The sequence below is a fragment of the Curcuma longa genome, chromosome 7 (assembly GCF_044706935.1).
Source record: "Curcuma longa cultivar G26 ecotype Majalengka, Jawa Barat chromosome 7, ITB_CL_G26_1.1, whole genome shotgun sequence".
NCBI lineage: Eukaryota > Viridiplantae > Streptophyta > Magnoliopsida > Zingiberales > Zingiberaceae > Curcuma > Curcuma longa.
In genome coordinates this window covers 9,429,073-9,442,470 of record NC_133867.1, presented here as the reverse complement: position 1 = coordinate 9,442,470, position 13,398 = coordinate 9,429,073, and the positions used below count along the sequence as shown (strand labels likewise).

General features: G+C 38.0%; 3 protein-coding genes and 1 non-coding gene across 4 annotated transcripts in view; all 4 read right to left on the bottom strand.

Annotated features, from left to right (window-relative positions):
* LOC141832018 (MYB-like transcription factor ETC1) overlaps nucleotides 1–13,398 on the bottom strand; it is a 49,656-nt gene that overhangs the window by 15,295 nt on the left and 20,963 nt on the right. The window lies entirely within an intron of this gene.
* Nucleotides 1,467–3,377, bottom strand: LOC141832603 (uncharacterized). Its single transcript, XM_074720080.1, has 5 exons — nucleotides 3,319–3,377; nucleotides 3,106–3,235; nucleotides 2,659–2,952; nucleotides 2,483–2,584; nucleotides 1,467–2,391 (listed from the first exon to the last, which is right to left on the bottom strand). The coding sequence occupies exons 1-5, from the start codon at nucleotides 3,375–3,377 to the stop codon at nucleotides 1,963–1,965; spliced, it is 1,014 nt and encodes a 337-aa protein (XP_074576181.1). The 3' UTR covers nucleotides 1,467–1,962.
* Nucleotides 5,608–5,680, bottom strand: TRNAR-CCU (transfer RNA arginine (anticodon CCU)). Its single transcript has one exon. It is a non-coding gene; the product is annotated as a tRNA-Arg (tRNA).
* LOC141831799 (transcription factor DIVARICATA-like) lies at nucleotides 10,367–12,577 on the bottom strand. The gene is made up of 3 exons (XM_074719199.1): nucleotides 12,158–12,577; nucleotides 11,562–12,019; nucleotides 10,367–11,059 (listed from the first exon to the last, which is right to left on the bottom strand). Exons 2-3 carry the CDS (start codon nucleotides 12,002–12,004, stop codon nucleotides 10,696–10,698), a joined length of 807 nt encoding a protein of 268 aa, XP_074575300.1. The 5' UTR covers nucleotides 12,005–12,019; nucleotides 12,158–12,577; the 3' UTR covers nucleotides 10,367–10,695.

Below are 13,398 nucleotides of genomic sequence, written 5' to 3'. Positions count from 1 at the left end.
GAAAAAATGCGCCCCGTGCGCACGCGATCCCGGCCGTTCATCGCGAAAAATTCAGGTCGTTTATAAAAAAAATCACTATAGCTTCTCTACGTCGTCGGCGTTCTCGCCGCTGCCGCTCCCCCATCCGGCCACCGCCGACCACCGGACCGGCGGCGATGGATGCGCAACTCACCGGCGCCGGACTGGTGGCCGGATTCCGGCCGAATTCGATCGGAATCTGGCCGAATTTCGACCGGAATCGACCAACAGCTACTGTTGGCCGATTCCGGCCGAAATCGGCCAACAGCGTCTGTTGATTCCGGCCGAAATCGGCCAACAGCGTCTGTTGGCCAATTCCGGCCAAAATCGACCGGATTCCGACGCGTCGACCGCGGCCGGTCTCCGGCCGCGATTCGGCCGGAATCCGGCTGATTTCCGGCCGACAGTGGCCATTGGGCACTGTCCTGTTTCCGGCCGGATTCCGGCCGTAATCCGATGCCGGAATGTGCGCCGGCGAGTTGCGCATCCAACGGTCCGGGTCCGGTGGCCGGTGGTGATCGGACGGCGGCGCGACGGCGGCGCAACGGCGGCGGAAGTGGGCAGGGGTCGGCGGTCGCGCACAGATCGCGTATGGATGAGTCGCGCGGATATTTAAATATAGTAATTAATAAAATTTTACAATTTTGAATTATTTATTTGTATTTTAAAAGTAAAAAATTAATATAACTTATGGATTAGATAAATATTTTATTAAAGTTATAAGGACAATAATATTATTATTTGAGCTTTATACACTACAAAAATTACACGGATTAGCGACGGAAATATTCTGTCGCTAATCCGTCGTTAACTCGTTTTAACGACGGATTAGCGACGGAATTATTCCGTCGTTAAAATTTCGGTCGTTGACGTCATCATAGCGACCGATTTTAATTTCCGTCGCTAATTAGCGACGGTGTTAAATTTCCGTCGCTAATTAGCGACGGATTTTTTATTCCGTCTCTAAAATTTAGCGACAGATTTTTTATTCCGTCTCTAAAATTTAGCGACGGAAAATTAAAATTCCGTCGCTAAATAGCGACGGAATTATAAATTTCCGTCGCTAATGGAAATTAATTTAAAAAAATAATACAGAAAATTAGCGACGGAAATTTAAATTTCCGTCGCTAATGAAAATAAAATTTTAAAAATAATAAAGAAAATTAGCGACGGAAATTTAAATTTCCGTCGCTAATTTTCTGTATTTTTAAAATAATTTTTTTATTTATTTCAATTCCCTGTTTTACATAAACAATATAAAAGAATTAAACAATCCAATTCAACAATTAATTACCACAATACTATATACTTCCACAATCACAAATAATTATCAATCACAATACAACTTTGAAACAAAGTTCAGAATTGGAACAGTAAGCCAAAAGTAAACCCAAAGTATTTAATAAGCAAAAGTTAGAATTTACAACTTTGAAACAAAGTTCAGAAGCTGCACTAAATGATAGAATCACTGGAATGTCACGTCACATACAAACGTAAGCCAGTGAATAGTTCAAAACAACATTGTCACATGCTATACAATTGTCAACATAAGTTCAAAATCTAAATAGGAAGCAGGAGAAGCATCGCAGGAAGTAGATCATCAGCAATTGTGCCACAGATTAGAGTCCAAAGATAGTGTCTGTCCTTGCAAAAAAAATTACAAAGAAAAAAGGGTCAGATTAGAGGATCCAGGTAAATATTGCATACTATTCTAAAAGGAAAAAATGCATAGCATTCAATAGGAGGCCGACAAGGAAAGTAGTAAAAATAGAGCATTCAAAACAGTAAAAAGAGACAAATAAAAACATTATTCATAAAAAACTCTAACCTGTTCCAATTTCTTTGTACATATCCTCAAGCTGGCTAAGAACCATAAATGCAAGATACACAAACATGTAGACAGATTTAAATTTACTTAAAAAATTCTACTTACCTCGCAGGCAGCTACTGATCAGGGGCATTAGGGTCCTGAGGCTCATCGTTAAGGAAGTCTGCGAACGATTGAGTACAACCAGGTGGGAGTGGCGGGACACTCATATTCTGTATCAATGCCCTCATCTCCGCTAGTTGTTGATCGTGTGCCCTCTGCTGCGCCTCTAATGCGGATAGACGATTCTTTAAATCTTGATTTTCTTCTCTTAGCGATGTCACATCAGAAGAGGATCCACTGGGACGACCTCTGGCTCTGGGAGCCATCTCACGATCATACACCACTTTTGCCTGGGACCCTAACCCGTAGAGGGTGGAACTCTTTTTCTTCCCTCCGACCACATCATAGTAAATCTGATTTATTTGGTCGTTTGTGAGAGTCTGTCTCTCACCTCCCTCAACAGTAGGCTGAGACGCCTGCTCAAATCTGGCATTCAATTCAGCCTGTTATAAATAAGATAACATAACAATTAGTATTACGAAATTAATTATTATAATGTAATGTTATATAAAGTTAAAATTACAAATCTTATACCTCAAATGCCTCCGCGCGTTTATCGACAAATGTGCCATCCTTGGACTTATGTGTTTTTGAAAATATCTCCCAACAAGTAGGAGGCCGCTGTAACTCATTCTCCTGCGTAAAAAAAATACAAATAAATTCAAAATCAAATAATTACTAATACAAATGCATCTTTATTATAAACTTACCATGTCCAATGTGTGCTCTACAATAGATCGGGATCCAGCTGTATGCTTTGAGGATCCTGTGCTAGGGCCAGCTAGCTCGGTATTTCTATTGGCTCGAGCTATATGGGCATTTGATTGCCATTTTTCTGCAGCCCAGATGGCACGCCATGAATTCCAGATATCCTCTGGGATGAACCAAGGTCTGGTTCCCTTTCTCCTGCATTTATACAGGAGGTCTTTATATCTTGTGGCACATACATCATTCCATGTTTCCTTGAATTCTTGCTCGTGCCCTTCCTCCCAAGTATATTTTTTCTGCGAAGGGATTATATTCAATTAGTGGCACAAACACTAATATAAGTTAAATAAACTGATCCTCAAACTTCAGCTTTGAGTTCATAACATTTATGAAAATGAAGATCAATAATTACAATGAGCAACAACAGTGCATTAATTAAAATGACTTACTATGAATTCATCATAATAAAAGTCTCGCATTTCCTTGGAGACATGCCTCCAAGTATGGCCTGATGCACAAACTCTTTCTTTAAACTTAGCAGTAATATAATTTGATACTGAATGGCCATCCGGAGTGAAACTGTAATAGAAAACATATAAATGTTAGACATGTGTAAAAGAAAATTATATGAATGAAGAAAAAGGAATAACATAAATACTTACCACCCTGCCACTACGCGCAAGACAGTCCGGCGACCGGGTGCTGATGACTGACTAGACATATTTATATCTACAAAACAACATTACAACACATACAGATTTTGATATAAATACACATATGCATATGCATAAGAGGAACAAACAACCCATATGTAGGTGATCAGTTTTATTAGTTGAATCAGAGTAGATATGATGAGACACCGTTGAAAATGCATGATTCATTGTGTGACGGCCGGCGCCATTGGACCTACCATGCCAACGCTTCGAGTAGAGAATTTATTAGCCACATGATAGAATTTATTAGCCATTGTAGTGAGATTCCTTTTACCCGGTTTGAGTTATACAACGAGATGTTCTAGAAACAATTGCTATAACAAAGTTCAGTCAAGAAATGAAGCAATAAGCATTAAGCAAATAGAATACAAGGTTTGTCCAACAGATTGTTTCCAAAGTGGTTAGTGAATACAAGGTTTGTCCAAAGGCAAGAGCAATTCAAATGAAAATGACAAGGCATGAGAACTTAACATGGGTTTGTTATACCAATGCATCCATGCACCGACACCACTTACAACTTTCCAACAATCAGTTTTAGAGTTTTGCAACAACTGATCGTTTGGTCTAAGAAATGGCCTTACGTGGATAAATGACAGCATGCAACGGCAATTAGTGTGCCACACAGTGAACAAGCCCTAAATTAGTCTTAGTTATATCTAAAGAAATACAAATTTGGAACCCTAAAATCAACTTTTAGAAGCTGCCGGAGGAGACTGTGCCCCCGGAGCAAAAATGGCCGGATCGGAGGGGTTACCTTTGGGGAGAATCTGCCAGAGGGGAGACTGTGCCGGAGCAAAAATGGCGGAGATTTCGCCAGAGGAGACTTTGCCGCGAGGATCTGCCGGAGCAACCAAGAGAGCGCGCGGAGGGAGAGGCAGAAGGAGAGCGCCGGAGGGAGCGGCAGAGGGAGAGCGCCGGACGGAGAGGCACAGAGAGAGCGCCGGAGGGAGAGGCTGAGAACGTCGGAGGGAGCGGCAGAGGGAGAGCGCCGGACGGAGAGGCAGATGGAGAGTGCCGGAGGGAGAGGCAGAGAACGCCGAAGGGAGCGGCAGAGGGAGCTACAGCTATAGCCGTCAAGTTGGGTTAGGCCCGCCGGGTTGGCCCGCCCCGCCAAGAAATTTAGGTGGGTTGGGTTGAAATTTTATCAACCCATTTTAAGATGGGTTGAGGTGGGTTGGCCCGCCTAGGCCCGCGACCCGCGTGGGTTGGCCCGCGGCGGGCTTGGGTTGGCCCGCGGATTGAGAAAGTTTATATATTTATTATAAATTTTAAAATTAAAATATAAAACTTAATGAATTAGTAGGTTTCATCTATTTAAAATACAATTTAAACTTAAAAATTATAATTCAAACTTAAAACTTTCAACTTGATCAATTTAAATTATACTTTAAACTTAAAATTTTAAATATTTTAAATATTTTTTTATTTTTTAACAGGTCCGCGGGTTGGCCCGCCTAATCCGCGGCCCGCCTTGAGTTGGGTTAGGTTGGAGATTTCCCAACCCGCCAAATTGGTGGGTTAGCCCGCCCCGCCCCGCCATATGATGGGCCCGTCATGGGTTAGCCTGCCCCGTCATGGGTTGGTCCGTTTGACAGCTCTAGCTACAGCGCCGGACGGAGAGGCAGAGGGAGAGCGCCGGAGGAAGAGGCAGAGAACGCCGGACGGAGATCGCAGAGAACGCCGGACGGAGATCGCAGAGAACGCCGGACGGAGATCAGAGAAAGAATGCGGAGAAGAAAAAAATCGGGACTCCCGAACCCTAAATTGCAATTATAGCGACGGAATTTAATTCCGTCGCTAATTTAAAGAAAACAAAATTTAAAAAAAATCATTTTTAGCGACGGAATTTTAATTCCGTCGCTAATTTAAAAAAAAAAATTTTTTTAATCATTTTTAGCGACGAAATTTTAATTCCGTCGCTAATTAGCGACGGAATTAAATTCTCGGTCGCTAATTAGCGACGGATAATTCATTCCGTCGCTAATTATATCATTAGCGACGCAATAAAATATTTCGTCGCTAATTATAGCGATGGAATTAAATTCCGTCGCTATTTCATGATTTTTTTTGTGGTGATAAACAATTCAAACTTTTTAATAATCAAGTTGGTTGATTTAGTGAAATAAAGTGAAGTTTAATTATGGAAATTAAGTAAATCCAACCATTTGTTTTTTACTATATTAGTTTGATGTAAAAGTTAAAATATCTTTCTTTTGTTATAAAAAAAACAAAAAAACACGCGCCAGGTAGGGGTCGAACCTACGACTTTCTGCTTAGGAAACAGACGCTCTATCCACTGAGCTACAGGCGCGGTACATCAATTTATTCCCATATAAAGTAACTGAATAAATTAACCTCTTCTTTTCTCAATATAAAAATATAAAATTTACAATAATTTTTTTTTTTATAGAAACAGTACAGCTTTTATCAAGAAACCTCAGTTTCTACTCGAATTTATTTCAAAGATAAATTAATTTCTTCAACCACGTAAGAAAATAGTCCCAATCAATTTGACTGCCTGTAACTTTTTATCTACGATGCAAAATTTAATTATCTTACTAAATTTAATAAAATTCTTTATGACAAAAATTATTAGTATAGAAAAAAATAAAATTCAATTGTCATGTATTTAATGATGTGATATTTTAATTATTGAAGGATGTGAAAACATGAATCTAAGTGTATAAATAGGAATCTTGTAGGATGATCAAAATATATACATCAATATGGCTTGGACGAGCTCCCTCCAAGTGTCAAGTTAACCAAAGATAATTACAGAATATGGAGTATACAAATGGAGGCTCTATTAAGATCCCTTGATGTATGAGGCCTTGTGGCCGAGACCGACTATACTATAGCCTAAACAAACGATGGGACCGGCTATACTATAGCCGAAACAAGCGATGGGAATAAACAAGCTCTTAAGGCAATGGCAATGAAGAAAAGAGAGAAGAATGTCTTATTCAGTATCTATCAAGGAGTAGATGAAGCCGCTTTTGAGTTGATTGCTTTAGCAACAATATCACAAGAGGCTTGGGAGATATTGAAGACAACATATGATGAAGTAGATAAAGTAAAAAAAATTCACCTACAAGCCCTTCAAACTCAATTTGAAGCACTATAACAAGAGAATTCAAAAATAATTTTTGATTATTTCTCCCGAGTTATATCCATTGTTCATCAAATGAGACAAAATGGCGAAGAGCTAAAAGATGTTCAAGTCATAGAAAAAATCTTATAAGGTCTTTAAATTCGAAGTTTGATTTCGTAGCTATGGTGATTGAGAAATCAAAAGATTTAGAGATGATGGCTGTGGAAGAACTTATGGGATCCCTTCAAGAATATGAACAAAGAATAGTAAGTCAAACTATCATTCAAGAAGAATGAATCATATAGAAGAGGTCCTCAACAAGGAAGGACTTCTACATGAAGAGGAAGAGGTGGTCATACTTCTAACTCCAATGAGCACACTCAAAATCTGAATGATGGAAATAAAAATAATATAAAAAGGGCATCGACATCGAAGAGGTCATGGTGGAAGCTAAGGTCAAGGTCGTGGATGAGGTAGAAACACTGGATGGAGGTATGATAAAACTAAATTTCAATGTCGCATTTGTAAGAAATATGGTCATCACTATAATGAATGTTAGTATAACACTAACAATGGAGAAGAAATAGTGAACCTTGTTAATAAGGAGGTGGATAATGAAGAACCAGTATTGTTGATGGCATGTGATGGGCCAGAATTTATCCAGTCTATTACATGGTTCCTAGACACAAGAGCATCAAACTACATGTATGGGAGGAAAGAGCTTTTCACAAAGCTTGATGAGAGGCAAATAGGCAATATCACATTTGAAGATCTCTCACAAAGGCCAATTAAAGGAAAATGTGATATTATGTTTGAATTGCAAAATGGAAAGAAGTTATGCATCTCAGATGTTTATTATGTTCCCGATATCAAAAATAATCTTTTGAGCATTGGCCAATTATTAGAGAAAGAATATGATATACAAATAAAGGACTTGGCTCTTAGTGTTCGTGATAAGAGTAATAATCTTATTACTCATGTCACAATGGCCAAGAACAGAATGTTCCCACTAAAATTGAGCATCAATGAAGGGAATTTCTTCAAGGCAAGTACTATTAATAGTTCCATTCTTTAGCATCTTAGATATGGGACATTTGAATTTTGAGGCATTAAAGCTACTTTCAAAAAATGACATGGTATTTGGATTGCCAAAGATTAAAAGTTTCAACCATCTATGTGAAATATGTGTTGTAGGAAAGCAATTGAGGAAGCCATTCAAAAAATACAACATGAGACGAGCATCTTCACAATTTGAACTTGTACATTTTGATGTTTGTAGACTCATCAAACCTATCTTTACTGGTGGAAACAGGTATTTCTTAACTTTCACTGATGATTATAGTGGAAAAACTTGGGTATATATGTTGAAAGAGAAGAAATAAATTTTCACCAAATTTAAGCAATTTAAAATTTTAGTTGAAAAACAAAGTGGATATTAGATAAAATATCAGTGAATTGATCGAGGAGGTGAATACACTCATTGGTGGATTTCTGCAAGGAAAATGATATTATTCACCAACTCATAATGCCCCAAACACCATAACAAAATGGTATTTCAGAAAGAAAAAAAATCAAACTATTCTAAATATGGTTCGATGTATGTTGAAAGAGAAAAATATCCTAAAAGAATTTTTGAGGAGATGTTGTTGCTTGTACTGTATATTTATTGAATAGGTTTCCCACTAAAAGAATTGGAGACATCACCCCAAAAGAAGCTTGGAGTTTACACAAACCAAGAGTGGATCATCTTCGTATTTTTGGGAGTGTAGCATTTGCAAAAGTATGAGAAGAGAAGCAGACAAAACTTGAAGATAAAAGTTAGAAGTGTATTCTCTTGGTCTATTGTGAGAATGCTAGCGGGTACAAATTCTACAATCCCATAACTCAAAAGCTCATGGTATCAAGAGATGTGGAATTTGATGAAGAACAAATATGGAATTGGAACAATAATAATAATGACGATATGAAGCAAATCTCATTTGAAGAAGATTTTAAAGAGAAGAAAGACAAGCAAGGAGAGAGTGAAGAAAGATCATCACTCCAACAAGTTGATACTCAATCAAAAAGTGATGATCCAAACAGTCTGATTGTGAAAAGGATGAAGAACATCCAAGACATATATGACTCCAGCCGAGTGATTGATACTGATGTTGATTTTAATAACTTATGTCTATTTGCAGGATATAATCCTATAACTTATGAAGAAGCCTCCAAAGATGCAAAATGGAGAAAAGCAATGGAAGAAGAGATTCATACTATAAAGAAATAATTATAATCCATATTAAGATTAGCATAAGTTTTCTATTTTAAATATTTATTTTTATATTTATTGTTCAATTAAGTTTATAAGAGAAGTCGAATATTTTAATTATCTTTGAATTAATATAATTTTCAATTTTATTTTTTTTTCTAGGTGAGATTATTTCCTTCTTTGTTTCATTAATTTAATTTCATTTCAAGTTTCTGGGTGGTTCAAAGTTAGAAATGGAGCTGCATCAACAACTTAACAAATCAAATTTCCTATTAGACCACGCCATGACACTTTCTTCAGATATATATCATTGCCACAACTCTAATGCATCCCAGTCCAGTACTTACCTATGGAATAATGCAAGGAAGCATCTTTACAGCCCACCTTGTTGATGCAGATAAAGTTCCTGAACAGTTGGTGAACAGAACAAATGTGCAAAAAAATTAGAAAAAAGTAAGATGTCATGCATCAGGTCTTAATCAAAGCTCAAAACTTGATACAGCTTGCACAAAAGGTTTCAGCATCTTGCCAAAAGGAAATGGAGTTTGATGTCATCTACCTGACAAAAGTATGAGCATTTGCTGTTTTCTATTGGCTTGATTCTTATTTTTTGCCTTTTGTTTAGCAAATTGTGGGATCTGTGCTGTGGCACTTGCTCATAGTTGCAGCCATGGCATCAATGCTGTTTCAGCAATAGCAACAGTGTTGTTTTGGAGGAAAAGAAATATCATACTGAGTCTAGCTAATTGAGACAAGTTATAGATGCTCATTCAATCCTTATTCCAGATGACAATTTATGAACAGGATCTATTCTCTCTATAGCAATCTTTAAGGCCAAAAATTCATTCACCAGAATTTTCACATTCATCGAAAATGAGTTAACAATGTAAATGAAAAGAACATTCAAGTTATGGTAGTGTAGCATCATAGAAGGCAACTCTTAACTATCTCATACTGTGGAAACAGTTTGTTCTGTTGGTCAGAGTTTAGCTTTATACGAGAATACCTGTAACGATTGAAGAATAAAACCGCCAAAAAAAGAAGAGAGGAACGAGATGCCAAGCTAGTGGAATGGAGGCTCAGATCCAACTATAGTGAAAGTGGCCAGAGTGGCAATGGGACACAGGCAAGATATCAGTTTGGAAAAAATAAATCTAGTCTAAGTGGCGAAACTGGCCCATAAACAAAGTTGCCATGTAAGAAAATGCCTAGTGACTCATCCCCATAACCCTTATCGTTGATTGCAAGAACGAATTAGCAACAATATAAGTGAACTTACCTTTTGTGGTTCTCTGTTTGTCGTCCATCTGTTCACTTTCATCCTATTTTAATAGTAGGAAAAATTGTTTCCTGAAGACCTGCAGTCACAACAAACAACAGAATCATACTCATCTCAGACGGGGAACTAGAGTGAACAAAAACAGGATCAAGTTTAAGATTATGGATACATATCATACATGCTCATGCCTAATTTGGTAAATGGAAGCTGGAAATAGAGGTACAATGGAACATTGCATTTGTCCTCCCATTAAGGCACCAGTTTTGAGCCGATTCAGCTCTTGGCCTGTACCAGAAGTCACTTTAGTGCATCAACTCATTAGTGCTTTTGGCCTTAGCAAACTGCCACGGTGATCAGATTACTTTTGGACATCAAATTAGAAAAAAGTGTGCTTCTTGTACACATATCTTATAGTATCGAAGTACATAAGAGAAAGAACACAGGCTAGTGCCTTGCTGAGATACAACTTTATTTATGTACTGTATAGTGGTATAATATAAATCATGAGGAAGAAGAAGAATACAGGGAAGAAGAAAACCACGAATTCTCCCTAGATCATGGGGAAATCTAATCATTCATTCGCAGTAGGTTCGATCCTCACATATAGATAATCTCAACCATGAAGGTGATGATGACTTCTAGATGCTGTGAACCACAACACCATGAAGAATGCGAATCCTAGATGCATGAGCTTATATCTTCATCTCATAAGGTTGCTGCTCCATGATGGGTTTGCATGAACTGACTTCCTTTAATTAATGAACTTAGAACACCAGTTGCTTCATCAGGCCAATCTGAATGGTTAGATGAGTAGGAACCTGGCAATGAGACTAACTGGGTGGTGAGAGCAGATGATTGAGATGGGGAAGGAGGCCTATTATCTGGCAAATTGGCAGTAGTAATGTCATGTATGCTGGATCTCCTCTTGTCTTTGCCACCCGAATTTAGTCTGATGAAGTATTTTTGGGCATGACTAGCAACTTGAGTAGGGGTCCTAGTAATCACAAAGTTCCTAGAAATATTTCTCCAATCCCCTTTACCATACTTTTTAAGTCCAAGTAGGAATCGCCTGTAAAAGCAACAAATTGAGTATTTAGTTAACATGTTAAAGATTGATTAAGTAGCCATTAGGAAGAAGCCAAATAGAGATTTATGGTTTACCATCCTCATCCTATTTCAGAATCAAGTTGGATTAAACTTGAGCCATGGACAGTAATGAAATGGTTCAAACAAAAAGGCTTGTAAGAAAGATTAACAAAAGAATAATAGTAGATGAGCAGGGCTCAAAGTCATTCGATGATATCATAGTAAAGCTTCAACTGAATGAAAAACTTCTGCTATTACTACTTAAATCTAAAGCAGACCCATTTAGATTTATCATTTAGAACACAAGAAATCGCAACATTTCAGAACCAAGCTGATTCAGTTCAAGCACCAGCAACCATAAACTACATAAGTTACAAGGTAAACCAAACAGATTTATGTAAGCTAAACACCAACTTCATAGATGACAATATGATAGTGAATCAAAGCTTATGAAACTGAATGAACATAGTATCTAAGTGACTTACTTGTGCTCTTCTTCAGTCCATGGGACTCCTTTTTTTCTTTCTTGATCTGATGCACACGCCCCTGACCTCTTCCTACCGATGCAATAAGGTTGCTTCACAGCTTCATAGCCGTAATCGCTATCCCACTCCATACTAAAAGACGAAGAATCATAGCCAGGACATGGGAACCGTCCAGCTTCTATCTTGCTCACATCCTCCAACAAATTACGGTAATGGCTCTCGACGTCCCTCGCGGTCTTGCCCGGGATGTAAGCCGCCACCTTCTCCCAGCGGTCAGGGGTGTCCCTGTCGAACTCAGCCAGAGCATTCTCAAACAGCTTGTTCTCTTCCCGGGTCCAGTTTCCAGCCACGAACCCGCCGCCCCAGTTCCTTTTCTCGCCAAGGAACCAACTTGATCTGGGGAAGCACTGTATCGACGCAGGAGGAAGAAATCTCGCCATCATCTCCTAGACTCCTCTCTTGAACACAAAATCCGCAGAAAGAATCAAAACGCGATAAAATCACCGATCGAACATACACTCACCGAGTGCACCAAAGCATCAATTTGATCGCTCCAAACTAAGATCTGTTAGAATTTCGAAAAAAAAAAAACAGACCTGGAGACTACGGAAAGCAGCCAGCCACCAGAAGTGTCAAGGAGCCAACTTCGTCTTCTCCTCTGACCTTGGTTGCGATGATTGAGAATCAAAAGGGATTTAATCACCGATCGAGATACACTCACCAAGTGCCTCAAAGCATCAATTTTGCTCGCTCCCAATCAAGATCTGTGAAAAGTTCGAAGAAATCGGAGCTGGAGACTACGGAAAGGAGCCAGCGACCAGGAGTCGCAATAAGCCAGCTTCGCCTTCTCCTCCGACCTTGGTTTGCATGGATTGGAGGAGGAGGAGTGAGGAAGGAGTGGATCTAAATGGCCATGGATGGACGAAGCGTAGCTTCCACTGATTGAATTGGTGGCCTTTTCCTTTTTGAGTGCGTTCTTTGAGATCGGAAACTGAAAGGCACGAGGAGAAAAAGGGCAAAAAGGTGCTGGGTGGGTTATTGGCTCTTGGTGGCGTTGGGGGCCACTTAAGGACCATCTCAATAAGGAAATATTAAACTGCAATTAACAAAACTAGTCCTCGTAGTTTCCATAATTGCCTTAAGCGTTTGTTTGACCGCCTTACTTTTACTGTTTTATTTGATGTCAAAATATTTTTGGACTAAAAGAAAAAAATGCTCAGCATCTCTTATTATCATTTTAGATGCATGTATAGCAACTTTATTTAAAATTATTATAATATAAAATAATTGGATCAAAAGTATTTATATCAACTTTGGTTAAAAATATTAGGACAAATATCAAAAGACGCCTCAAATTACACGAATCTGGACGTCTCTTTTTCACAAAAAAAAAAAAAAAAATCAAAAATCACCCCATCAGATATTTTATCCCCATTATACTCCTTATCCGTAGCAAACTATTACAATATAATTCCTTACTTCCAACACTATTATAGTAGTTACAATTAACTACAACATATAAAAATTACTAAGTGATTATTATAAATATTTTAAAATAATTTTGATTAATTTAAAATAATTTTAATCAAGTTTAAATAATTTTGATAAGTTGATAAAGAGTATTTTAATATAATAATATTTAAAATTTAGAATTTAAAGTTTAAGTTTTTCATATTTAAGGTTTAGCTACAACTATGTAGTAAGTAGTAACTACGCGATAACTGTTATGAAATATGAAACTATTCAATAATTGCTACAAAGAAAAAATTAACTATTTTACTTTAATCAAAATTATTAGGCTCAAATCATTATTAATCAAAATATTCTCTACCAACTT

Coding starts and splice junctions, on each gene's coding strand:
- LOC141832603 (XM_074720080.1), bottom strand. CDS start 3,377: ATGTCTAGTCAGTCATCAGCACCCGGTCGCCGGACTGTCTTGCGCGTA. Junction 3,236..3,318: donor TTGCGCGTAGTGGCAGGGTG/GTAAGTATTTAT, acceptor TTTCTATTACAG/TTTCACTCCGGATGGCCATT. Junction 2,392..2,482: donor AACGCGCGGAGGCATTTGAG/GTATAAGATTTG, acceptor TATTTATAACAG/GCTGAATTGAATGCCAGATT.
- LOC141831799 (XM_074719199.1), bottom strand. CDS start 12,004: ATGATGGCGAGATTTCTTCCTCCTGCGTCGATACAGTGCTTCCCCAGA. Junction 11,060..11,561: donor TGGACTGAAGAAGAGCACAA/GTAAGTCACTTA, acceptor TTGCTTTTACAG/GCGATTCCTACTTGGACTTA.